The following is a 27,267-nucleotide window of genomic DNA, read 5'->3' on the forward strand; positions in this document are numbered from 1 at the left end:
TTATGAACCTGAAAATGAGCATAATATGAGCACTTTAATGAATGTAAACACCATTTTATTATTGTATTATTCTGCATATATCTGGACGTCTGTGGCGGTATTTACTTTTATAATGCAAGTTTGTACAAAAGGGTGACATGTTAAAACTGGTATTAGACATTGGCCACATGGGAAAAAAATTATAGGCTATGTGAACAAAACAAAGCAGAACATTTTTAAACTGAACTGTAAGTTAAATAAGAATCATGAATGTGGCCAAATAGTGACTTAACTGTAAGGATAGAGCAAATAATAGAGGATAAAATAGCATAATGCAAAAAGAGGGACCATATGACGTGAGACGAGGTACATTCTTAAAGAGACAATTTGCAGGAGGACTCAAAGAAGCCGTGGCTCGAGGCTGAGGAATGTGGCACGATGCAATCACATTCCACGGAAGAAGATGAAATATCCTTTACATGTATGTGTTTATATGGGTGCTTAAGGTGGATGGCAAATAGGAGAGTAAAGGAAAAACTAAAGCAGTTTTTAATTCTTATTCCAAAATATTTTCAGAACTACCAATGCCAGTTTAAACCTTTTTTTTTTTCTTCTTTTGGAAAACAACTCACATTTAAACACAATTATCAGTAGCTTAAAAATCCTATCCAATCTGTATTTGTCAGAATAATATCATCAATGCCAAGACAGCAAAATTGGAGATTGTTAGACAGGCATTTGTACTGTACATGTGGGGATTGTGTTAGATTATATAATACAGAACACAAATCAAATACTGTGCCATGTGTGCTGTTTGCCCTCCAACCAGAAGACTTGCAGTCAGATTTTCATGTTAGCAAACATCCACCTGCTGTGCGTAATTTCTCCAAATCCTTAACGGCGCTGGTTAAACTTCTCCACAGAGCTGGCAACGTGTGGCATCGCACCGCATATGTTTGCAGCATTTACAAAGTCTGTAGAAAGTGTTTCACAAAAAGGACATTTTCCAGTTGTAGTAGCCTACAATACTACTAGAAATGCCCCCTCTTAGGCTTATTGACAGTTACTAACCTTTTCTCACTCGAGTGTCTATGCTCAGTAATCACTTATTCATCCACTAAAGGTCCTGCATTGGCAAAGTTACAGCTGACCCGGGGTCAGCCCTGCTTGAACCCACAGACTGACCTTTCTGGGCCAAGTAATCTTTATAGTTCCGGGTCAGAAGAGTGTAAAGAAATGGATTGATGCAACTGTTCCCATAGGTCAGACACGTGACAAAGAAATTGACATAATTATGACCAGCTGGAGACAAAGCTTTGAGAGACTCTGGAGAGAACAGTCTGGCTAGCTGCCATCCCCAGAAAGGCAAGAAACAAGCCCAGTAGGCCATTACGATGCTAAAGATCATTGATACGACTTTTTGTTTGAGTCCTCTCCTCTGGGCAGACCGGCTGCTACCTCCTAAACTAGCCTGCACTGCCCAGTAGCGGCTGGCTAGCCCCACATACAGCCCAACGATTACCAATCCAGGAACTAAAACACTTGTAAGAAACAGGACTGTGATATAAGCCTTGAAGGCCTCAGGGGTCCAGGTAGGGAAGCATATCCTCTTAACCAAACCAGCGGCAGTTGGTTTGCCCTCCCTGAGTCGGATCATCACCATCATGGGAAGCGTTAGCACGAAAGCCAAACCCCAGATAATCCCTGCCGCTAGCTTTCGTTTACGGGACGAGGACCTGTGGGCGCTGAAGGGCCTAGCAACGGCACGGTAGCGTTCCAGGCTCATAGCAACCAAGATGAAGACGCTGGCATGCATGGTGAGGAGGTCGATACTCAGCAGGATGCGACAGCCAGCCTCGCCAAACAGCCAGTCGTGGGCGAAGTAGGTGCAGACCACAAAGGGGATGGTGGAGAGGTAGAGCAGGTCTGCTAGAGCCAGATTGATGATGTAAACGTACATGGAACCTGTCCGACGCAAGGCGGCTGAACGGGTAATGATGAGTGTGTACGTGTTGCCCGCCACACCCATGGCGCACATGATCATCAGTGTGGCACCGAGCAGGAATGTCACCCAAAGGCCCCCGCTGCCTTCACCACCACCACCACCTTCCTGGGACCCTCCATCTCCAGGCCCCGGGCTCAGGACTAGTCCCAGCTGTGGAGTGATGGTGGCATTAGGAGTGCAGTTCATCGCAGGTTCACAATCAAAGGGCAGAGGTTAGGCCAATTTACACAGATTTATCTGATGGTTGGCTCGTGCATTAAATTGGAAAAAGGTTTTAAAGTTTGTATTTCCTGCTGTGATGCGGAGCACAGAGTGAAGATGGCAACTGATTGTAAAGACAAGTCATTTTTGAAAATACGTCCCAAGCAATCCAGGTGAAAAGCAAACGTTACTTGTCATAAATTGAATTTTGTTAAAACCTGTTAAACTTTTGAAGCAAAATCCAAGAAACGGGCAATAGGTGACACCTGTGTTAATCCACAGAGAAGATGTAATTAGACCACATCAGACATGGCAAGAAGCTTCAGTAACAACAGAGCTTCCTCTGGCTTGTACTGCCTATCCCCACAACAACAAAAAAAGTCCTCCACACAGCTATGGTCCTATGTTTTTCCAAAATCAGGGTGGCACAGGGTAAGTAAGGACACTGCCTTTCAACTTGGCAAACTGCGTTCTCTAGTCTCTGATGGCAAACTCCTGCAGTGCCGAGGTGTGCTTGAGCGAGGCTTCAGTTGATGGCATTACCAGGAAGAGTCTCCCTGTGGGGATTAATTATGTCACTTTCAATACATAAAAAAAAAAAGAAATCTGTGTCCACTCGTGTGACTACAGTACATATCCAGTTTTGGTTGTTTTCTTCTTGGATTGGATCAAGTAGGGTTGAATCCACAGCTGTACTATATTCAGTCAAAATTTGTCTTGTCTCTCTTCTAGATTTCTACCGGTATATAGACACCTATGTAGTAAAGCTCATTTGCATTATCCAAACAATCCGTGTTAGTGCCTCACTGCCGCTCCTCTGTACCCTCCGTAAATGACTTGATGCATCGCAGATGAACGTCAGATCCATTTGACTCCCTGGTTTGATAGAAGACTGTCGTGTCTGTGTTCTTTGGAGTTTTCCTGGTCACTCTCTCCCTCCTCGTCTCTCCCGTCCCATGTCCTCCCTCTTTCTCACCAGGGTGACAAACTAGCATGGGCCTATAGATTTATGAGGTATTCCTCTCAGGCCTCTCAGGTCTGCTGGCTCTGTAGTTTTGAACATCCAGAAATCAATGGCGGGGGCAATTGTCCACAACCACAAACACATTCCCAGATACAACAGCCAAACATCAGACATACTGTATGCATGATCAAGGAGTGCATTTATTAATTCCAGCTTGCTTTAGGGATATAATCTCTTAATTTTAAACGATTGGCTGAAATCCTTATCTTCAGAACTTTTAAAAAGGGCGGAACCTAGTTTTGGAATAGCTCACCTTCAGTTTGAGGAGATAATGCTAATATACAGTGAGAGACTTTTTTTTAGAGACTTTTAAGACTACTACTACTACTACTACTACTACTACTAATAATAATAATAATAATAATGAATTTGTAGACAAATCTGTACAGAGATTCCTTGACAACTTCCAGAGGAAATATTTTTATTAGTGATCATCAATGTTTTCATGTGGTATGTCAGTCAGCAATGCTGAAGCACAGAAATGCCTCTTAAAGTAAGTATATATACACATACCAAACAGACACCAAATCAATACGTAATCATAGTACCTCTTTAACCAAAAATAGAAAATGAATATAAAACAACACTAAATTACTACTTTTTTTTAGGTCTAGCTTCTTTGGGGGAGGAAATGACATACAATTTGAATTATTATTTGTTTTAACAAAGACTTAGTACTGTATATGTACTATATGCCACAGAGAGGCGCTGTTAGACCATGTAATGGCTTACAGTGCCTCCTGCTTTTCTATCCCAATGCATTAGCAAATCTCAGTTTTTGTCTTTTAAGTACGTCCTTTACAGAAGTACTCAAAAACTCAGCATTTGCCTAGTCTTAGAAGTCTAGAAAATACAAAATCATAACAGTCATGTTTAAGTCATGATGCAATCTGTCCAGGTAGTGTGTCTGGAGATAAAAAAAAATCTCTCTTTGACCTTTTGGACTGAAACAGCATACGCAGCGTGATGCAGATGTAGCTCATAAACTGGACTGCATTACTTGCTGAATATGAAGTCATGAGAGTAGTTACAAAGTTTACATAAAACCATCAATGAATAACATTGCTTTAAAAAAACAAAACAGAGAGAGATAACTCAAAAGGAATTCTGAATTCCTCAGAGATATTAGTGTTTTATGTCCAGTTGATGGTCTGTACCTGTCTGACCCATTTGACTCCCTGTACCTTATTAGTCAATCATCACTTCACACTTGGTATAAAATATGCAATACAAGAAGACCCAGGCACTTATTGCCTTAAAAATGTATGTTTCTTAAATTTTGCATTGAATTAATAAACCTAGAAATTCCAATATTATTTACTGTACCATGATAAAAAAGAAAAAGAAAATCCAGTGGCACACAGAAAGTAATGCGTTTTACATGCCCATATTTAGTTAGCATTGGGAAACAGGGGCCATGTCTGAACAAGCCAAGGAAAGATTGTCATCTAGACTTTCAAAACGTGTTACATAAAATCCCAAAAGAATGATGTTATAGCACTGCCCAGACACTATAGCACTAACCAGTTTGGTTAAAAAAAAAAAAAAAAAAAAAATCAAATACAAAATCTTACTGATTGTTTTTCATTTACCAATGAATATGCCTAGGTTCTCTTGGTTTGCATTTCTAACCCCATTAACAAAGAGCACCATTGGAACTTGGAAGAAGCTCCAGTCTGACCATATTAGTGCTGACGTTGATGTTGGTGCTCAGTGGCAGGACTGATGGTGGGTCCTCCTGTGCCAGATTGGTAATGTGATGAGAGGAGGTGGTCCCACTGGCCTCTGGTCCATCAATGCCTGTGCCTGAACAAGGCTTCCACTTGAATACAAATCAAAGTTCAAAGTTAGAAAAAGTGCTCTGTTACCCATTCAGACAAATCATTTTGTATGGCTAATACAAAAGAGCACTGGTATTAATGAATTTGAAGTTATTCGCGCTTTTAACATTCCATTCTTGTCATTCGTATAATCGCATAAATGTAGACTTGTATTGCAGTACCTGAAACATTTTGCGAAATCGCAATGCTCTCTAACAATTTCCGCAAGATGCAAAAATAAAATAGTGGATCTATTTTATAGCAGGAAGTTCAGGTATGTGTCTACACTAGTGGCACAGTTCTAGAGTTGCCCATCTGGGTTGTTTTGTACAGAGCCCCTAAGGGGAAATGACATGACTTTTTTTTTTTTCTTGTGCGCACAAAATACTTTCTGGTGTGCACGAGAAAAACTTTCTGGTGCGCACGCAAAAGTATCTGGTGCTCACAAGAAACCAATCTAAGGCTAGGAAAATGGTGCTTACAAAGTACTGCTAACGTTATGTGGCTAAAGTTAATATTTCACATTCACAGCATTAAATGAGTACAATTACAGTACGTATCATCTTTGAGTTTGTTGATGGCACTATCAGGTACATGTACATTACACTATTCTATTTAATTCCATTACATTTTGTACAGACATCCATGTATCCTACTGATTTTGGTGATCTCCTGACATTTCCTGTTGCACCACTAGAAGGTTGATATTATTGGTTCAGTGAGAAATGTCTAGAAAAATATTGGCGGCCTTAGCTTACGTTGTGGTAATTAGCTAATATTAGCATGCTAACATGCTAAACAAGAAAAAGTTAAACATTACCTGCTCTGCATCAGCATGCTAGCATGGTCAATGAGAGTGAGTTAGCATGGCATACACTACCTGTTTTATTGTACATGTACTTCACCACAAACACAAAGGATCCAGAAGTAAGAGCTATCCATCTCACGGTATGGATTTCTTTACACAGAGCATTACAGCCTCACAGAGCCACCACATCAGTATAGTACACTTAACGTACCCTCCACCATTTCTTTTGATTTTTTTTAAAAGTGAAGCTTTATAAAAAAAAAGAAAAAAAAAGCCACTTATAATAGAAGTGATCAGCGGCTCATTATAAAGGCTAAACATTCGGATTCTTACTTGTGTACTCCTGAGGGGACATCACAGCACTTATGACCTCATTGAAGTGTTTCAGCCAATCCTTCTGCTCACTCTCTGACTCGCAAGTAAACAGGAAGCCACGATCAGGAGTTTCTATGGTGATACCGTGTTGCCAGGCGCCGTTGCAGTGGGTGCCAGTGGGCAAGCCAGGGGTGGCACTGTAACCGTGGTCCCTGTTCCCCAAAAACACTTCACCTTTGGCAAAGGCGTCCTACGAACAAAGAAACATAGGTCAACTGAAAACTTCTGAATTTAGGGTACTGTGAGAAAAAGAACTAGTGTTGTTTTGTTTTTTCTTAAAGCGTAACTCTCGCCAAAATGCAACCTAGGGTCTTTTTGTGAATGTACCCGAGTCAAACTTTTGTTTAAAAGCATAATTAGGACAGAAACGCCACTTTTAAGATTTACCGTATTCTCGTTTTCGGTCAAATGGCCTTTGGAATGGGAGAGCTAGGGGCACTACTATGATCGCATCAAAATCACTATTTTTAAAACACTAAGAAGGCACGACACAACATGAAACTTTGCTCGAAGTATCACCAGGGGCTCTACACATGAACTCCAGCATTGAGAACATTGTTTGTGTACACACAGTTTACTAAAAAGAACTCACTGTAGCTGTTGCCTTTTCTGGTCGCCGTCCATCTTGCCAGTCAAAAATAGTCAATCTCCGAATGCAACGTAACAGGGAGGAGAGTAAAGATGGAAAGCTCCTAAAGCTTAGTTCCATATAAATGCACAGATAATTTGTTGTTTTGTCATTAGTGAAAAACAATATTGACCTTGTAGTTGAAAAAGGAGCCTCATATAAGAACGACATTTCCTCCTATGGAGTCCGTTCATTTGCATTCGGAGATCAACACTTTTTGACTGGCAAGATGGCGGATAGCGTAAACAACAACTGCTAAATTGAGTTGTTCAAAACCTCTCTTTGTGGTAAACTCTGAGTACACAAACAGTGTTCTCAATGCTGGAGTTCATGTGTAGAGCCCCTGGTGATACTTCGAGCAAAGTTTCATGTTGTGTCGAGCCTTCTTAGTGTTTTAAAAATAGTGATTGTGATGCTATCATAGTAGTGCCCCTAGCTCTCCCATTCAAAAGGCCATTTGCCCAAAAACTTAAAATTCTTCTTAAAATCTTAAAAGTGGCGTTTCCGTCCTAATTATGCTTTTAAACGGAAGTTTGACTCGGGCATTTTGGTGAGAGTGAAGCTTTAAGTTTAGTGCTACTCTCAGCTCCAAGCAGCTGTTTTTAGCCGTGCTAGCTCTTGGGATGGCAATGTCGGTCTGTTGGCCAGTTGGTCGGTCCAGAGTGAAATATCTCAACAACCACCGGATGGATTGCCATCAAATGTTGTACACACATTGATGGTAACAATTGGATGAATCCAATAGACTGTGGTGATCATCTGACTTTATGTCTCTTCAATTGTTAGATGGAATGCCATGAAATGTAGACATTCAGGGCTGCAACTAAAGATGATTTTAATCATCGATAAATCTACCGGTTATTTTCTTGGTTCATTGATTAAATGCCCCGCTGTGTCTGTTTTGAGTTTCTTTGCTTATCAGTGAGAGCTGGCTAAGTTAACAATAAAACTGATGTATCCACTAGATCCACTGCTAATGCTCAACTTCCATCAGCTTTTGTGTAGTCTCACATTGCCAGACCTTCCTCCCCAGCACTGTGGAGGAAGGTCTGGCTAGTCCACACAGCATTCCAGGATGGGAGAAAAACGGGCTCTGGTTTATTGGCATTTCTTTAAACCAATCACAATCGTCATGGGCGGTGCTAAGCGCCGGACGGAGCCACGGTGCCGCTGAAAAATAGCCCCGGGAAGGAACTTGTTTTGGTGGAACGTGTACGTTCAAAAGTTGTTATAGTCGTGCAACAGAAAACTCAGATTGGACAGACAGTCTAGCTAGCTGTCTGGATTTACCCTGCAGAGATCTGAGGAGCTGTTAACCACAGTCCTCATTAATCCACCGGAGTTAAAATTCCAACACAAAGAAAGCAGAAGGTAACGGACATCTGGCTGAAAAGAAGGACATCCGGCGGAATTCTCCGGCGGCACCGGAGCAATCCGGTGTAAGTGGAACATTGTGAATATAGACTAGCTTTTGAGCAAATCAAATGTGACAATGTGCTGATTTATACGGGGTCTCTATGTCAAAATCACAGTGAGATCATCTCCAGAAAGCTTTTTAACTTGGGTATTTAATTGTGTACACTCTTTTTCTTTGTCAACATCCCTTCATAGAAGATGTCATAAACTTAGACACTTCAGCACTTACTGCACAAGTAACTGTTGCATTATATCCTATAAAACGCATCAATATGTCAAAAAGATACAGTTGAGTTATTTCACTGTTCTGCTGTAACTGAAAGGTGACAATACCTAATCGTCTAGAAGAAATCTAACTTACTTTGTTGTAAGCCAAGTGTGAACACTTCCATAAACAGTGCACCATTGTATAGACCTCAAATATGCATAATTGAGTCACTATCCAAGTGATCAAATTACACTTGCTTTGAGCTTCCTCCACGTATTCCCAGCCCGCACTCAACTCCACTAGACTTCCTCTTGCTTTCATCTACCAGTTATTCTTGTCCAACACTCTCGGGGGTAAGTCGGACATTTCGGTCACCTATAGTCATTGCACCTCTCCACTGAACTATTGCATCAGCAAGAATGCTGAGATAATCTGGCTTGGTTATCTGATGCGCATGTAGCCAAGTCTTGGGCAATCTGAGCCACCGCCTCTCAAGCCAAGTCTCTGAATGATTAGAGTGGAGTTGTTTTTATCGCAATGACTGTTTGCAACGTCTCTGCCTTTCAAGCAAGGATATCAGATAAATTAAGTACATGTTTACACATAGAGTTGTCTCTAGAATTGTCCAATGTAGCTTTACAGGATGAAGCCACTCTGCAGGTTCAGCATTCCACTTCACTTTGAGGCAATCCACACTGCGAGGTCATGGCAACCAACGCCACATATAATGACATTACGTATGAATGAAAGTACCTTTTATCACTCTCTTCCCAGTGAGTCATGGCTTCATATCCCCAACATTGTCAACTAAATCTAATTTGCTAGATGAAAAAAAAGAGACCTCCTCCTCCCACTGTTACTAGTGTTAGTGCATTTATCTTTTTAGAGCACAAAAGTACCATCAAGGCACTGAGTACGTTTGCACACCAATGCACACCAATATTCCACCGTTATTCCAAATATGACAATATTTTCCGAATTCGATACAGGTCATGTAAACAGCATATTCCGGTTGGATATTCTGAATAAGGCCTTCTTCCGAATATAGAATTTTCCAAATAAAAACGTGGGATATTCCGGTATTATTCGGGTTTTAGAGGCATTCTTTACACATGTATACAGCGCACTGGGAATATGCGTCTCAATCAGGGTTTTTACCGCAGTTTACACCCAATTTATGGCCTCTTGCCTGTTTATGGCTTTTGGTCAGGTCTGTTGCTATGGTTGCTGTACACAAACAAATCAGCCAACAGTTTGCAAGGCTGCAGACTCGATAAAAAGGAGAAACACAGCTACTTTTAAACATTATCAAAGATTTGGATATCAACAGGTTTTCGGATATGCGCACACATCGCTACGCCGACCTTTTCAAGAAGCTGGTTGAAGGAATCAAAGAGGGACGCTGTGTTCACACGGTCCAACGAGTCCGGCTACATCTAAACGGGAATATTCACTTTCATTAGCCATGTAAACAGCTTAGTTGGAATATCGTCTTTTTCGGAATAAGGGCAAAAACCAAAATATTATGTGCTTGTTAACGTAGTCACTGTTGTTGGTAGGTTGTGATCAACAAAAGGAGCCATAGTCACTCAAGCAGGAACTAAAGTCTTGAAAGATAAACAAATGCCTTGTTTTCTGAGGTGTGTAGGCGTGTGAAAAGATGCCATACCAGCGGGTCTTTGAAGTACATGAGTCGCCTCTGGTCGAGAGTGAACCAGCGTTTCTTGAAGCCCTCCGTGTGCTGTAGAGACAAACGAGTTGACAGAGAAAGTCAGACATGAGGCGAGTGAGACAGAGAGACACTGAGAGAGAGATAGGGAGGGAACATGTAGAGACACAAAGCAGCACTGTTGCACCGAAGGTGGCATCCGTCTGTTTTTTTTAAGTTAAAAGTGGCTCATATTCGGCTCTTAAATTGACGGTTTTGTAAAAAAAAAAAAGTGTTAAGGGTAATTTCACAGTTTAAGGTGTTTTCACTGGTAATTTGTTTAACTGTTTCACTGGGGGTTTTTTTATTCAAGAATTGCAACATCTTTCCAAAAGACAATGACTAATTGTATAAAATAATCGTGATTTTAAATATTGACCGAAATAGTCACGATTATGATTTTTTTTTATTAAGAATTCAGGCATCAGAGTTTCCTGATTATGGTCTTTTAGACTGCTATTGAAGTGGCAGGGGCTACAACTAATCATCGCCAATTATATTTTCAATTCATAATTCAGCCTATAACTTCTCAAAAAAGCCAAACCAATCATGTAAATTGTTGGTGACTATTTCGTAGAGGTAGACAATGGAGACCAATTGTTTCAGCACTAAAAGTTAAAGTCAAAAAGGGCACAATACTAAAATATTGAAAATGGATGGAAACTCTGTCTCGTCTTCATCAGTGCAGCCGATCCAAATCCACACCGAAAGCAAAGATCTATCGAAGAATACGCAGCACCTTCTGAGAGTTTACTGAAGTCCACAAGCAGCTGAAGCTCTTTTCAGAGTCGCGCTTCAAATAATAAGGATGCTCATGTCCCCCGACTGCTGCCAAATTGGCTTCATAAAAGTGTGTGATTTTCTCATTGTGGCATACGCCTGAACAATAGACTGTTCCTTCCTCAATTCGACTAGTGACGCCTTCCACAAATATGTCTCATATGTGGGTGAGGGAAATGAATTATGGCATCCATTTAGCAAATCAGCCCAAAGCAGCAAGTTTGTGAGTCCTTTCATCTCTCAGCCTGACAGACGGAGATGAAACTGGGAGTCTGTGTCTGTCTGAAGATAGAACCAGCTGTGTAGCTGATGTGGGAAAGTACCTGCATGTGATCACATATGCTAATATAAAAGAGTTGGTGCAACTGTGCGTGACTGCACTCATATTCACAGATGCCTCTTTGTGTTCATTTTTTTGCTTAATCCCAACATATGTTTGTATTTCTGTGTGCATTTGAGGGTTTGACAATTTGATCCTCAGCTAGAAGCCGTGAAGAAGACGAACGCCGTGCAACGTGAGCTGAACTGTAACTTGAAATCTCCCATGGTCCGTGGTTTCACAATGGGTCGATAGGAATTACGTTTGTGAAATGTAATTACATGGAAATGCATGAATTATATCCGTTTATTAAAATATATGGATGACTAACTGCACGGCATTCGTCATTCGACTGGTCGGACTGTTTTCCCAAGATGGCTCCCGCCTGTATACGCGAACGGTACTGTCTTCATAAACTCATTCTCAATGCTTCGGTTTACATGTAGGGACGCTCATTATGCTACCGTTGAAGTGCCTTGTTAGTGGTGTAGAAATAGCGATTTCTTTTTACTTTACCCGCCCCGACGACTAGCGTTATAAGCTAATTAGCGCTTTGCGCTAAAACTGGTCACATTCGATTAGTGTGTGTGTGTGTGTGTGTGTGTGTGTGTGTGTTACTTGCCCTGGGACCTGTCTTTTCCATGTATCCTTCCTTCAGAAAGTTCCGGGTAAGTTTGGGTACCAGCTGAAAACAACAAGCAAAGCGAATGGATAAAGAATAACCAGTGCTGAATATCCATTTTGCAAGAAGTGCTCGCCAACTTGTGCATTAATACATCACATCAATGTTAGTATCTCACTGGCACATACTGTACATCAAACCAGTGCCATTGTCATTTTACCCTCAGCAGTCATCGACAGTAGGTATCATTCTTTAAAGACCTGCAGGATGTGTGTGTGGAAGTGAGTTTGTGTGCTCACCTCAGCATCTGAAGCCCCGGGAAAGGCCACCTTTAAATAGTGAAGCTGAACTGCACGGATCGTATTAAACCAGTCTACGATCTCCTGATGAAGACAGAAAGAGGGTGAGACAGGAGTGAGGAAAGAGAGTCTTCCATGAGTTATTCCTGGGATTACTGTTGTTCCCCTCCATAATTTAGAAAGATAATGCTGGAGGTTCGGAAAGTCTCTGAGAGTAATGCAGCTCTGACACATGATTGATAATCATAAATCATCACAAATACTACTACCAAACAACTATTTTGTAATATACTGTATATATATATATATATATATATATATATATATATATATATATATATATATATATATATATATATATATATATAACCTATATGGCCTTTGCCAGAGCTGGAAAGTAACAAACTGTAAATACTCACGTGACTGTAATTGAGTCGTTTTTTTTCTGTACTTCTACAATTTATATTAGTTTTTAAAATCTGTACTTTTACTATTACTTTTGTTTGAAGTATTGTACTTCGGTACATTTTATATCACATCCGTTACTGGGTAAAAAAAAAGAAAAAAGAAAAAGTAAATAAAAAAATGCAAGAAAAAAAAAATAGCGCCCTGGAAACTACTGCAGTGACTGATGGGCAGGATGGGTAGCGCCAGTTTATTTTTTATTTTAAATGAGCATCTTTTTACTTTTAGTTGAGTAGATTTTTAAACCAATAATTTTGCTTGTAGTCAAGTAAAAGTTCATCAAAGTGATAGTACTTTTACTTGGGTAGAATATTGTTGTACACTTTCCACCTCCGACCGTTGCTTTCACTGATCACAAGCTCCTCCTGCTCTACAGTCTCAACAGCTTTATTGATTCATTTCATTTAGTCATTGTTTTCATTTTTATCAGAGAATACAATTCATTGTTTTGTAGCAAGATGTTGTTTTTGTGATGCTAAGGCATCTGTTGCACTATTCTGCTTTCCTTGGCTCCTTTTCCTAATCAAAGGAACAGTCCAAGCCTGGATAAATACTGGTGCAAATGACCTACAGCTCCTTTCTGAAATAATAATAATAATAATAAAAAATTTGAAAAAACAAGATCCCACATTGAAAATTCAATAAAATTGGCCATGTTAAATAAATTAAAATTAAATATTGTAAACATCTGAAATGGGGAAAAAAACAAACATTGTTTTGCTTTGTTCAGTTCAGTAACTAAATGCTTTTGATGCCGTGTTTGAGTCTCAGATGTTAGACAAATAACTCCTCAACCTGACTACAACACTGAACTTTTCCACATATTTCAATGTGTATTCATGAACGACACAGAATGATGGATGTGAAGCTTGAATGTTATCTGCTAATGGATTCCATCAGCCGCCAAAATTGGTAAAGATGGTTTGAAAATGTTTGGAGAGAACACAAACCAGATAGTTTCAACACATGTCTATCCCTTTAATGTGATGGATGATAAAAAAAAAATATGCGAGTGGCAACTTATGCTGCAATTTAAGTCAATTAACAGTTAGGAAAATAAAGTGGTAAGGAAAGTCTATAAAATGTTAACAGTCCTACACTGCATCACTGGAAATAGGAAGCAGTTTCTGTCTTTTTAGGTTCTGTTATATGATACGCACGCACATGCACACGCGCGTGTCTTGTTTAAACGCTTCCAGCATATATACACACACACACCTTTCCGTTTTCGTGGTAGATGAAGATGTTGCGGGTGCTGTAGTCTTTGAGGTAGGTGATCTGCAGGCCGTTGGGGTTTCCTATCTTCTCAGGCTGGAAGGTTGCGTTGATGGTGTCCACCTTGATCACTGCTTTGGGCTCCTTAGCCTGCAGGAGAGAGGGAGGAGAGGAGGAGTGTTTGTGTGTATTAGAAATGCAAGGGTCAACAATATGAAACCCGCATACTGTAACTGCAGATGTGCCCTCTCTTCAGGCAATTTAGGATAAATCCAAGTCTAATAACTTGTCTGGTAGGATTTTAAAAAGTTGGAACGACACAGATGTGAGAAGTTTCTTTTTTTTCATGTTTTTTAATATTGTTGTTGTTTCACCATGATATCTTTTCATTAACTCAGCCAAGAAGGGTTGTTTTCAGTTTGTCAGCAGGATTAAGCCAAGAAAGGACCCATTCAATTTTGGAATCACGGGGCCGATACAGAAATTATTTTTCACTTTCGTTAACACTGGGAGATGGGACATGGCCTTATGGAAGATCTGCGCTCTCTGAGTGCCCTTATGGTTTCAGAAATTCTGTAAGTTGTTCAAAAAGTTAAATATTTAACACACAAATTATGAATGAAATGGAATGAAATGGACCAATTGATAAACCTCCTGATTTCCTTGATTTGACCAGTCATGATAGAAAACCTTTTTTGGTGAACAACAGAGTTTTTGCTGCCACAGCTGGGCCAAAACAAAAAGTATAGTTATGGAGTCAAGGTGTTTGCAGGGTATCGAGGAAAAGCTTCGCCTAAAACGCTGGTATCGGTATCGGCAAGTACTCGAGTTTATGCACAGATCCAATACCACGTAATTAGCCCCGAAGAAAATCTACTTTAAAAGTAGTTTATTTATGTTCTTTTGCCATTATGACGGATTGTCAAACTGGATAATAAAAGAAAGTTCTGTGGCGTTCACAAAGAGTTTAACAACAATGACAGCAATCACATGCATATGGGGATAGTAGTATACAGCTGTTAAAACATAATAAAATATATGTGTTATTTAACGCGCTGGTATCGGATTGGTACTTGGTATCGGCCAATACGCAAGTTCAGGTATTGGAATCGGGAAGGAAAAAAATGGTACCAGAACATCTCTAGTATCAAGGTTTGGGGCCACATTTTGTGCTCTTTCTAACCATGAAAATAATATCTAGAGCTATTATCTACGTATCAGTCTGAATCGCTGAAAACCATCATGTCTGAGACCGACACTAATCCCAGCAAACCTGTTTATGGTAGCTGTGCTTTAATCTGTCCTGACTTGAATTTCAATGGGAACAGAATCTGTCTGTGTGTACCTTCTGCCCTTGACCTTAACAGAAAACTGACACAGCCATGACTTTTTCAACACGGTATTTGACAACTGATTAGAGTTTACACTTTTCTGTCATTGGGTGTATTGATTCTCACAGCGTTAAAAAAAACAAAAACAAAAAACAACAAGAGAAAGTGAGACAAATTTGCTAAGAAGCCAGCAGACTGTTACTTGAGTCTGAATATTTCACACACCTCAAGGCTGTTCTGAAACCCAACCAGCTCACTGGCTTTAAAAACCTGAAGCACCAGAGTGACATTTTCCATTCTTTTTTTTCCACTGCTGTGACTCTATGAGGATGTTTTTTTTGTTGTTGTTTGCTATAGCAGTGCCACCAGGAGAATACAAAAGTTAAATATTTCACAGAAAAAAAAACTGTCCTGGAGAACAGGGGGGGGGAAATCACAATAAAAAGGACATTTGTATGCCAAGACAAACACACTGGCTATCCATATACAAAAATGAGAGGGAAAGTCTTTTTTCTAGTATTTTTAAGAATATTATTCGCAGCTCCCAGTTATCCCCAATAACTCCCACTGCATCCAGCCAGAATTAGTTTGGGTGGTGTATAGCTCAGTGAATCAGCCACACTGACAGAGAGGACAGAATGCTGGTTAAGCTTGTCTGAGCACGCTCACACACAGCAGAGGGAGCAGGTACAGATACTCTTTGTAGGCTTTTGGTAGGTATGTATGATTATAAAGTGTGTTATAAACTGTCTAAAAATACTGTAGCACGTAATGCGGGGGTCGTGTCTACAGAACATTTGATGTCTTTAAATTGCTCTCTAATTAAGGTATTTGTGTTAAGGTTGTGTGTGTGTTTGTGTGTTTATATGCTGGAAGCGTTTAAACAAGACTAATTAGAACGCTGTCTAATTACAGTAGGTCACTGGTGTCTTAGAGGCATGGTTTTTGTGTAGGCAAAGTGTGTGTTTAGCTGCATGTGGCAACTAAAAGTCTAATTAAAAAGCTGCTGCTTACGTCAAATTTGGTGAAATACTTCAGAGTCCCTTCCCTCTCTGAGAGGACGAATCGCCTGCTGAGGAACTGCCCGTTGTCCCGCCCCTTCTTCATCAACATGCCATCTTTAGTTCCTGTGGGAAACCAACAATAGCGCTCAACAGTGTAGTTCAGGAAGTAAAAATCCCATTCATTTCCTCCGTAAGGATTTTGATTATTAGCCATCTAAACCATCCAAGGTAGACTGACCACAAGCTCTGAGGTTGTGAACGAAAGTTTCTGCTCCTGTAGAAGTTAGAAGTCCATATGAAATAGAGCTGCACAATATGAGGAAAATATCTAATTGCGATTATTTTGACCGATATCGCGATGTGAGTCACGATATTGGAAGGAATAATCATTTTGGTATCATTATTCTCATTTTCATTGACAACAAATAAAAAAAATGTAAATGATTATAATGTGATTTTTGTGAGGATCTGTTCCAAACAAATATTTTTTCTTTAGTCTGTAGGATACAATTTGTAGGATGGGATGTCTCTGCAGCACCACAATACTTAATTCAGATTGGTTTAACACAAATAGTGCACCCCCTCTGCAATTTGGATATTGCACTAGTCCATGAAGCGATTAAGATACAATTAAGACTCATTGTGCAGCCCTAGTATGCACATGCAACATGTTTTATTCGTGATCTTATGGAGAAATACTACACTACCCACAAAAGGGTGGGCGACGTCTCTGACTGATGGAACTCGCTGTTTTCACCATTGCATGTTACCGCACGACTTAAAAGGTATAATATGTAACTTTTCTGCATTAAAATGTCTAAAAACGACCATACCTATGTTATATATTTTTTTGAGTTGCGTAGTTACACTATCCCAAATGTTTCCATCAAATGGCAAACCCAGAAAAATCTGTTATTTTATTTTCAGACACGTCACGTTTCATTTAGTCGCCCGTCAGTGGCGTCATAACCTTTCACCATCTAGTTACTCGTTACTTCCGTCAAACATGGCCACCCGGATGCTAGATTCGAGAGTAATTGTAAATCATACAATGTCACAGAAAAAAATACTGGTAACACTGCTTTTTCTGCCAAAATGCATACTTTTGTGATTAATTACATGCCACTTTGCAACACAGTAATACAGCAGAAACCTTATTTATTGATACATCAATATTAATCTAGCTTAATGTTACGACAATGTATGTGCTGGTTGACAAGTAGCTAGCTAACATTAATGCTAGCTAATGCTTGGTGGATAACATCATAGGGTTACAACATCGTTCAACACGCTCATCAAGTTATTAGTAGTATTACTGTTTTGACCATGGATAAAAGCAGCACTGCGCTAACCCACGAATAAGTTTACTAGTAATGTTAACGTTAGCTGTATAGATAGACGATTAATCTAATGCTAATTTAGCCAGCTAGCACACTCCGGTCTGCCTGCCTCACTCCCCCGGCACAAAGAGACATCATTCGGGAAGATAGCTGACAACACAGCCGGGACATGTAGCAATAGCTAGTTACCGTTAGCCCCAGCCAGTGCTTACGACGCTAACGGCAGTTTAATGAAGCGTCGGGAAACAGACCCAGGCATCCTAGTCAGAACATCGGCCATCCATAATGTTAGCTAGCTAGCTACGTCTCCTACGCTAACAGTGTTTGTACCGAAAATCTCCTTCCTGCCGAATTTCTCCCCCCTTCGCGTTTAGCTGTCTTTACAGTTAGCTAGCTACATTAACCCGACAACAGGTGTGTTAAGCACCAAAACGAATAGTTGAGATTACAGAAAAGTGAAGGGGGAGATCGGGCAGCTGAGAGATGTTCTGCTGCTGCACAACAGGCATCGAACATCATCGCCTAGCTAGCTAGCATTACAACAAACCCCGTCCGCCCGGTAAAATCCAAAGGTGACATTGACATGTGAAATATACTGTGATAGTGTGGTAAAATCTGCTAACGTTAGCCGCTAATGTTAGCTTGCCGGCTCACTAGCTAACTGGTCAACCAGCTACCAATACAGATTGAATCAAGAAAAACGTAATTATGTTGGGTAAACTGCAGCTATTTTATTAGCATTACATGAATAAACGTTACTAAACGTAACGTGAATAAACTTGAATGGGTAAACTTGTCCGTGAACAGATGCATTCTAATCATAGACTTGATATAGAAGATTCTAATCAACAATAGCGGTTAGCAATAAAAACTCCCATAATTCCACGCAACATCCCTACGTCATCAAACGTCTGTGTTTATCCATTGTTTTGGTTGAGAGACCCCTAGCGGCAGAAAGTTATATATTGTACGTTTAAGCAAGCTTCTACCACTGAAGTTTATAATCGTTTCTGTACATATTCTTGTACATCAAATGTTTCATGGTCACGATTCGTCTCGGATGGTTCCAGACTTAAAACTTTTTATATTATACACATTTAATAAAACAGCAATGGAGATATTGAATGGGGGAAAACAGCTCCGGAACCAGAGCCATTAAAAAAAGTGGGCGGTCAATGTTGAGCTCTATAGGTAATTCATTAGAATAAATGCCTTTGTGTGCGTGCATGCATGTATGTGTGCACACACTCACCTTCCTCATATATAAAGCTCTTCCCAGGCTCAGTGAACTCCTTCCTCTCGTACTTTGCTCGAATCCACTGCTCCTTCAACGTCCTGAACACACAAACAGATGAAATGTCATTAGAGCTAGCTTGTAAAATAGTACCAGCTGATATTAGACTAAAAGACATCTTGCAAACTTTGTGGTAAATGAGAAAGAGGCTATATATATATAAAAATATATAAATCTTTTGGTTCAGCACAGTTTTAAAAGTATCGTTGTATCATGTTGATAAGGGCATTAAAATGAGAAAAAAAATAATGGGACAAAAATGAGAAAAATGTGCAATTAATCACAATTAATTGCGAGTTAACTATGACATTAATGCGATTAATCGCGATTAAATATTTTAATCGTTTGACAGCACTAGTTTAATATCATTAAAACTGTCCACTTCCCGACTCATTTTAACAGAGAAAGAGAGTAGTCTGCACGAGACGGAGCCACAGTGAACTGCACGCGTGCGTCGGCCAAGAGAGAGAGAGAGAGAGAGCGCAGCGGTACTCTCTAATGTTCTATCGCCGGGTTTACAGGTGTTTATTCTTCCGTTATCGCTCTGCAAAAGTAAACTCAGAGTCAACTTTGGACAACGGCCGGGGGATTTTCTATGCTGATTTCAAGGCTGCTCCTGCTCTGCACTTGTGTACTGATATCGCGAGAAACTTTTTACCTCAACGAGAAATCTCGTCATGTTTAATCTCGTGGGGACGAGATCTCGTCACACCTCTAGCTATTAGTGATGATGTCATGTAGTATCATGCCCTTACCAGTTGCAAACTCTGAGACTGAGAGGGGGGCTGGTAACAAATTCAAAAGATGGGTTTTTAACAGAAATAAGGTAATGTCAGAAGACATTCTTTTTACGTTTACGTTTATGTAAGGATTTAAGTTCTTATGTGTGTCACGTTCTTTAAAAATAATAGCTCATTTCTCCATGCAAACACACAGAGATGCACATGCACAAACAAAAACAGGAAACCTCCATCCATGGATACCCATGACCACACTCACTGGTAAACACATGCAAATATAGTATGAAATACAGAAAACTACTGTGTGTTTAAAACAGATCATGTACAAAGTGTTGCATGTTTGTATGTGTGTAGCTATGGTTACTCACTGGCCGTCTTTGTGGTTTGGTTTGTAGTAGTAAACCGGAACGGCTGCCTCATATTTCCTCCTCATCAGCTCGTTACCATTCTCTGCCATGAACTAACAAAACACACACATACAATGAGACTATTTTAAGGATGAATGACACCTTGGCACATTACCTGACACTTTTACATTTACACTTTTTTTTAATTTTTTTTTTTTATCTGCTCAACTGGTAAACAGAGTCAACATAAATAAAATCTCCATTGGTGAAATAAACTAGTAAATCAGAGAGCTGAGATGACAAATGCAACAAATATTTTAGATAACGATGTGAAAAGTATTAACATTATTCATCTGGTTTATGTGAATCCCCTGTACAGTGTCAGGAATGTCCTGGGCAAGAATGTGATGTCCTAACATTTGAAATAATTGATGTGCACTTTATTCTTTTTGAAAAAATAAAAATTATGAATAACGGGAACTTTAAGCGGTACCGTATTTTGCAAAATTTGGAAAATATATCACTTCTATAAGGGAGGACATATGATACAGTATCTACAGATTTGGAAAAAAATAAAAGATAAAAAAATTATTTCTCAGTTAATGTTGGGATATGGCCAGTCAAGCATAGAGTAACCCCCATAAATCAATGAGTGTCATGTAAATGTAGGCTACAGTTTGGGTATGGGTTGAACTAGTCTATGTCCTTGATGTTCCACTTCCAGGATTGCTCCGTTGCCGCCGGAAAATCCGCCGGATTTCACTCATTTAGGCCGAATATCCGTTACCTCCCGCTTCCTTTGTGTTGTAATTTTAAACTCCGGTGGATTTATGAGGACTATGTGTCATGGTTGTGTATGTTTCAGTTTCCTGTTTTATTTTGTAGTCTGTTTTCTCCCATGTCATGTCTTGTTTTGCTTCCTGCCTTGTGTTTCCCACCTTTGTGATTGTCCGCCCCACCCTGATGTGTTTCACCTGTTCCTGAGCTCTTGTGTCACCTGTCCCTTGTTTCACCCTCGCTACCTTATTACCTTATTACCTATTTAGTCTCTGTGTTGTCTTTGTCTGTTGTCAGATCATTGTATTGTGTTAGCGTGTGTGTAAGTTTACCCCGCTTTGTCTCGGTGTTCCAGTTTTTGTGATTCCTGTTCTTTTAGCTTCCTCAACATTTTTTTAACTATTTTTGCCTGCTGTCTTCGGGACTCTTTTGGTTGAATGGATTTTTATTTTATTAAATCCACAAGCTCACCACTGCCCTGCTGTCTCTGCATTTCTGGGTCTGCCATTTCCCTAAACCCTAACACTATGGTTAACTGCTCCTCAGATCTCTGCAGGGTAAATCCAGACAGCTAGCTAGACTATCTGTCCAATCGGAGTTTTCTGTTGCACGACTAAAACAACTTTTAAACATACACGTTCCACCAAAACAAGTTCCTTCCAAGCCTATTTTGCAGCGGCACCACGGCTTTTCTCCTTAGACCCGCCCAAGATGATTGTGATTGGTTTAAAGAAATGCCATTTAGACCGGAGCACGTTTTCCTCCCATCCCCGAATGCTGTGTGGAGTAGCCAGACTCTCCTCCCTGGCAAAGCGAGACTAGGATTGAACAAACTTAATTTAGTGAACTTTAGAGGTGCTGGTAGGCAGATTTTGCCACCTTTGGGCAGAGCCAGGCTAGCCCTTCTTTCCTTGTGTCTAAATGCTAAGCTAACCTGACGTAACTGTGGTTCTGATCTTCTCATCAAACTCTTGACATCAAAAAAATGTCAAACTATTCCATTAAAGAGAATAAAATATGAGTAAGACCAACGAAAACCTTTTCATACATTTTTTAAGAGAAATGACCTGTGGTGAAGAATACATGATAACCCAACCATGGTACAGGACAAAAATGAATGGAAATAAGTAACCGAGCAGCAAACACAGTTTTCTTGTTTGCCACTGTGATCGTATGTAACAAGTCAGTATACAGAGTTCTTTAGCATTTTTGAGGTAGGCTTACACATCAATACTTTTACTAAAAGTGGCAGCTGGTTGTTATGGAAACAAATTGTTTATCACCCAACCAACTCTTTTCAAATTATCACCCCAATACAGTGAGCACAACCCTTCCCACCCAGTGAAATGTTACTTTAAAAGGACAACAAAGGTCTTAGTGATTAAAAATCATTATTGAGGCTATCCTTATCCCCAGACTCAATAAACAGGATGGGTCAGATTTAAATAATAAATAACAGATCAACACTAAAACAACCAAGTAGTCTACAGTTCAAAGAACCAGGGGCGTAGCACAAAATTCTGGGCCCTGTAGAAAGGCATTCTCTATATGGGCTCCTTCCCGCATCCACAGCTATTCATTCTAGCATTATTGGGGCCCTCAGGCTACATTTACATTGCTACGTTTTGGTTTTTAAGCAGAGTTTTGAGCCAAAAGCGATCTCCGTGCACACAAGTGTTTTAAGCTCCAGTAGAAGAACTAATTTCCGTTTAAACTAGCACGCCGAAACCACATATCTCATGAACATTCTTGTATACTGGGCATAAACAGGAGGCAGCACGTAGGCCTATACTTCGCCCAATGCTGGTAGTTGCCATGGTAACATTAGTAGCTTAGCCTCAGAGATGTCGTGTCTCACCTGCACCTCGTGGTCCTCCCAGTGGGAAAGGCTCAGTGACTTGACCTTGCTGATGGCGGGGATGTTGCGGTGGATCCCAGAGCAGGCCAAGCAGATGAACACCCCCAGGGAGCAGGAGCCCCACCCGGGATCTGCAGAGAGGAAGACGGAGAGAACAAATGCAGTACGGGGATGGATAAGAGAGAAGAAGAGGTGGTGTTGTGGGTATGTAGTAGACCAAATACCTCGATATCGATATTGCGGAGATATTCTAGGGTTGACAATTGGTGCTTTAACAAAATATATTCGATTTAGATAAATAATCATTAGTAATGTGGACATAATGTCTAAGTGGGTAAAGGCAAATAATAGACCAGCTAGAACAGTCTGGTAAGTTCAGAAAAGTACAACACTTTACTGTAATGCAGCCTTTAAAACCAGTAAAGACAACACTTATGTCATATCACGATATTACGATATCCATAATCTAAGACGATATCTCATATCACGATATCAATATCATATCGATATTGCCCAGCCCTAGTATGGAGTGACAGAGAAAAAAGAAATGGATTGAAAGTTGAAAGATGGAGGGGCTAAGAGCGAAGGGGATACAAATATTTAACTTGTTAATCGATCAAAGCTATAAAGTCCAGGGAGTCAAGACATAGCCTGCATGTTTTGTATGTCTAAATATTAAGGCTGCAACTAATGATTATTTATTTTCATTTATTTATTCTATCGATAAATCAATTGTTTTTTAGATTAATTAGTCCAAACAATTTGTTAACCTCATAAATGCTAACAAATAGTGAAACATTACTACCACAAATCTTGAGACCCAAAGGTACAGTCAGAAGAAGTGATTACATTTTTATTAAGTATAATATTAGACTTATTTGGCTTCATGGAAAACCAAGACAAGCTAAACCCACCTCCATTTACTGGTTTTCTCAAACCAACGCACCAAAAGTCAAAAGATATTTAATCAATGACGGAGAGAAAGGTGGCGAATGAATAAAGAAAAGAAATGCAACGCATTCAGAAGAGTCTTATTGTGACAGCAAAACACATATAGAACAAACAGCCAATCAAATATGACAAAGAAGCAAACTGTCAAAGGTATGAGATAGTCTACTTTTAAATCACATACGCATATTAATGTGGAGGATAATATCCTATATTGAATTTAATATAAATATTAGCCTACAGAGAAATAATGAATCCTAAAGTGATTGTATATTAGCCAAGTAATATGTATTGTCTTTAAAAAAACTAAAAGGAAAACTGAAAAAACGTAACTATAAAATAATAATTTCCCTCCCACATTCCTTAACAATTAACCAAAGACAGCATGTAGTATCTTATAACCCATTCAGCCTCTTTTTTTTCTTTCTTATGCAACAGTTATTTTGTATGTAGGCTATATATATATATATATATATATATATATATATATATATATATATATTTGTTTCTGTATTCATTGTTTATTTCATATTAATGTTTAATATGTTTGTTTATGTATGCACCATTCACCAAGGCAAATTCCACAAAAGTCTAACATATTATATATAGAGGCAATAAATCCTTTTCCGATTCTGATCTTTATTAAGTTTTTATAGGTTATGGCAGTGATTTCTTTGGGTAAAATAATCGGACTAAAAAAGGTGTAAAATTAAGGTTTTGGGCCTACAATACATTGTACGCAGTTTGTGGCCAGCCTAAAACCTTTAAACCCTTTTAAACTCAAATTCCCTTCTTCAGTTGACAGCTTAGTCTTTGTAGAGCAGTAGCTATACTTCCTATAAGCTACCTACAATTAAGGAGGTCAGTGTAAGGACTTAAGGAGGAGAGCTAAAGGATCTCCAACCTCTCCGGGACCTTTTATTTGGGCCAAAAGCAAGTGAGGGTGTGTACAAGCCCTTCACTCTGCATGCCGAGACTTGTTATTGAAGACGTGAAGATTCTTCTCTTGCAGCCTCCAACACAAAATACTAAAAGGCTTCACCTATGCCGGCTGCTACCTGCAAGTAGCCAAATCCAGGAAAGCTCTTCTCTCTAAATTCCTAACTCACCCACTTCCTGCCACACATTTAAGGTCAGAAACTAAGGGCACAAAAGAAAGTGTTTGACACGTTAAGTGTTGTGTTAAAACTCAAGTAGCATGAAGCCTACTTGAAATGATTAGTCAACCTTGACTACCGTGTTGGCACAGGTAAACGCTAGGCACCTCCAGCACGTTACATCCCAGCAATTCAAGATAAGCTATGTGGCGTGATATTTTTATAGCTTACCTGGGGCGCCGCAGTCTGCGCAAGCGGCATTTTCAGGGTTTTGCAGGATCTCCCTCAATGCTCGCGTTGCTCTCTCGTTTGACGACATTTCAGTTTTCAGATTCCTCCGCTTTTAGAGAGAGAGAGAGAGAGAGAGAGAGAGAGAGAGGGGGCGCGCCGTCGTAGAGCCACAAAAAGCAGCTAAGGTGGGTCTCCTCGGACTCGACTCCCCCACGTGGTAGTCCTATAGGCTATAGCTAACGGGGTGCGGGCAAGTCCTCACAGGTATGCGTCCTCACCATAGGCGAGGTGTGTCTCCGACCGAAGAAAAATCAACTCAAGGCCTCCTAAAAAAGTTTTCACGGAAACGTGACGTCCATTCTCTTTTTTTCTCTTCTACTGCGGCCCTATAAAAGCCAGTGATGACACCCTTCAGGTGGCCTGAGAGGCGCGTGCTGCTGTGCTGAACTCTGAAGCCAAATCACCGCAACTCGCCCGGTCTGCCTGTGCGGAGGGGAGGTGTGTGTTAACGGGAATGAAAGCCTACACTAGGAAGTGAAATGTAGTGTTTGTTTTTTTTAGAGGTTGTTGAAACGTGCCTTTCCGCATGGTTAGAGGTTAAGTCACTACACAAATCGCTACGGCGTCAAGTGTGCATACAAATGTCACCTTCTTATCTATAAGGATCATTTTGAAAAGCACAATGATAACGTTAACGTGGACAGGTCACATTATTGAACTGACCTTTAGAAAGACGTGAGGCTTTGATATCGGCAGATTAATGACGACTTTTTCTCATGTATCCTCCAAATTGATGAATTACTACAATACGTTTTTTGTGGGGTTATTTAGATTCAGTTTTAATAAAAATAACGACACACCATGAAGGAAGTCAAGATAACATGGTTGATTGTGAAGATTATAGGCTATCAAAATGCACAAATGCAGCCATTTAACACCGTATGAGTCAGTCTGCTGTAGTGTAGCCTAATTATAAATATGAGAGAACTCCAGTCACTGATCATAGCACATTCAGCAATAATAGAAACACATGCCTTTGGGTCACAATGTGAAATGAAAACGTTGGGTAATTAAAACATACTACACATTAAGTACAAGTGTCTTAACATTGCACTTTCCCAGTAAATTACTTGTTACTGGTAACAGTGTATCATATTTGACTGGCTGATTATACTATTGGCTGACCCAGTACACATCTCATACTTGATATCGGGCACCTTTTCGTGGTTTAGGTTTCAGTTAAGATAAGTCCTGTATTTATATTGTTCAGACAATAGTGTGGATCCAACTTTGTGGCAACAGTTTGGTGAACCCTTTGCTGTTTCAACATAAATACAGTTGTGTTCAAAATAATAGCAGTCCAACATCACTAACCTCATAAATACATGTTTTTGGTAGAAGTGATATTTCTACATGGCAAGTAATGTACTAGTAAGTGTTGTAGAGTGATAGAAAACCAACAGACCCAACAGTCATGACATGCATGCTGCTCATTCTGTGTAATTGAATCTGTAATTGAAAGGGGCATGTTCAAAATAATAGCAGTGTTGTCTTCAATTAGTGAAGTGATTGATTCTGTGTAGAAACAGGTGTCAATTATGGCCCATATTTAAGGAAGGAAGGAAGCAAATGCTGTGCATGCTGGTTATAGTGCATTTCACACTGAAATACTCAGCAAAATGGGAGACAATAATAATGAGACATTGCTCTAAGGAACAGCGGACTTTGATTAAAAAGTTGATTGGAGAGGGGAAAACATATAAAGAAGTGCAGAAAATTATAGGCTGCTCAGCCAAAATGATTTCAAATGCCTTGAAATGGCATCCAAAGCCTGAACGACATGGGGAAAAAATGGTCAACTACCATTCGAATGGATCGAAGAATAGCCAAAATGGTAAAGGCTCAACCAATGATCAGCTCCAGGAAAATCAAAGAAGACTTAAAGTCACCTGTGAGTAAGTCACCTGTGAGTACTGTACGATCAGAAGAAGGCTATGTGAAGCAAAGCTATCAGCTAGAAGTCCCCGCAAAGTCCCACTGCTGAAAAAAAGACATGTACTGAAGAGGTTGAAATTTGCCAAAGGACACATTGACTGGCCAAAGGAGAAATGGGGCAACATTCTGTGGACTGATGAGAGCAAAATTGTTCTTTTTGGGTCTAGGGGCCGCAGACAGTTTGTCCGACGACCCCCATGCACTGAATTCAAGCCACAGTACACTGTGAAGACAGTAAAGCATGGTGGTGCAAAAATCATGTTATGGAGATGTTTCTCATACTGTGGTGTTGGGCCTATTTATCGCATACCAGGGATCATGGATCAGTTTCAATTAGGGCTGTCAGCGTTAACACGTTAATTGCGATGCGATTAAGGGCCAACGCAATGCGATTAATTGTTTTTAATCGCATTAATCACATGCCGGCATGCGA

At 39.9% G+C, this 27,267-nt stretch overlaps 2 protein-coding genes across 2 annotated transcripts; both read right to left on the reverse strand.

Moving 5' to 3' along the window:
- Window positions 1-525: 525 nt before the first annotated feature.
- On the reverse strand, window positions 526-3,535 carry uts2r4 (urotensin-2 receptor 4). Its single transcript, XM_078274571.1, has one exon. It carries the CDS (start codon window positions 2,168-2,170, stop codon window positions 1,097-1,099), a length of 1,074 nt encoding a protein of 357 aa, XP_078130697.1. The 5' UTR covers window positions 2,171-3,535; the 3' UTR covers window positions 526-1,096.
- A 70-nt stretch (window positions 3,536-3,605) lies between these two features.
- Window positions 3,606-25,352, reverse strand: LOC144533287 (arf-GAP with dual PH domain-containing protein 1). Its single transcript, XM_078274559.1, has 11 exons — window positions 24,840-25,352; window positions 22,564-22,694; window positions 19,950-20,041; window positions 18,800-18,882; window positions 16,218-16,330; window positions 13,876-14,022; window positions 12,193-12,276; window positions 11,894-11,956; window positions 10,134-10,205; window positions 6,171-6,402; window positions 3,606-5,031 (listed from the first exon to the last, which is right to left on the reverse strand). The coding sequence occupies exons 1-11, from the start codon at window positions 24,925-24,927 to the stop codon at window positions 5,003-5,005; spliced, it is 1,134 nt and encodes a 377-aa protein (XP_078130685.1). The 5' UTR covers window positions 24,928-25,352; the 3' UTR covers window positions 3,606-5,002.
- Window positions 25,353-27,267: the final 1,915 nt, after the last annotated feature.

Source organism: Sander vitreus, chromosome 2, assembly GCF_031162955.1.
Source record: "Sander vitreus isolate 19-12246 chromosome 2, sanVit1, whole genome shotgun sequence".
Lineage (NCBI taxonomy): Eukaryota > Metazoa > Chordata > Actinopteri > Perciformes > Percidae > Sander > Sander vitreus.

Bases quoted from the DNA above. Each gene is read 5' to 3' on its own strand.
- LOC144533287 (XM_078274559.1), bottom strand. From the start codon at position 24,927: ATGTCGTCAAACGAGAGAGCAACGCGAGCATTGAGGGAGATCCTGCAA. The intron at 22,695-24,839 runs GTAAGCTATAAA...TCCTCTCTGCAG, and splicing joins CGCAGACTGCGGCGCCCCAG to ATCCCGGGTGGGGCTCCTGC. The intron at 10,206-11,893 runs GCAAGTAACACA...TTGTCTCTACAG, and splicing joins TGGAAAAGACAGGTCCCAGG to CACACGGAGGGCTTCAAGAA.
- uts2r4 (XM_078274571.1), bottom strand. From the start codon at position 2,170: ATGAACTGCACTCCTAATGCCACCATCACTCCACAGCTGGGACTAGTC.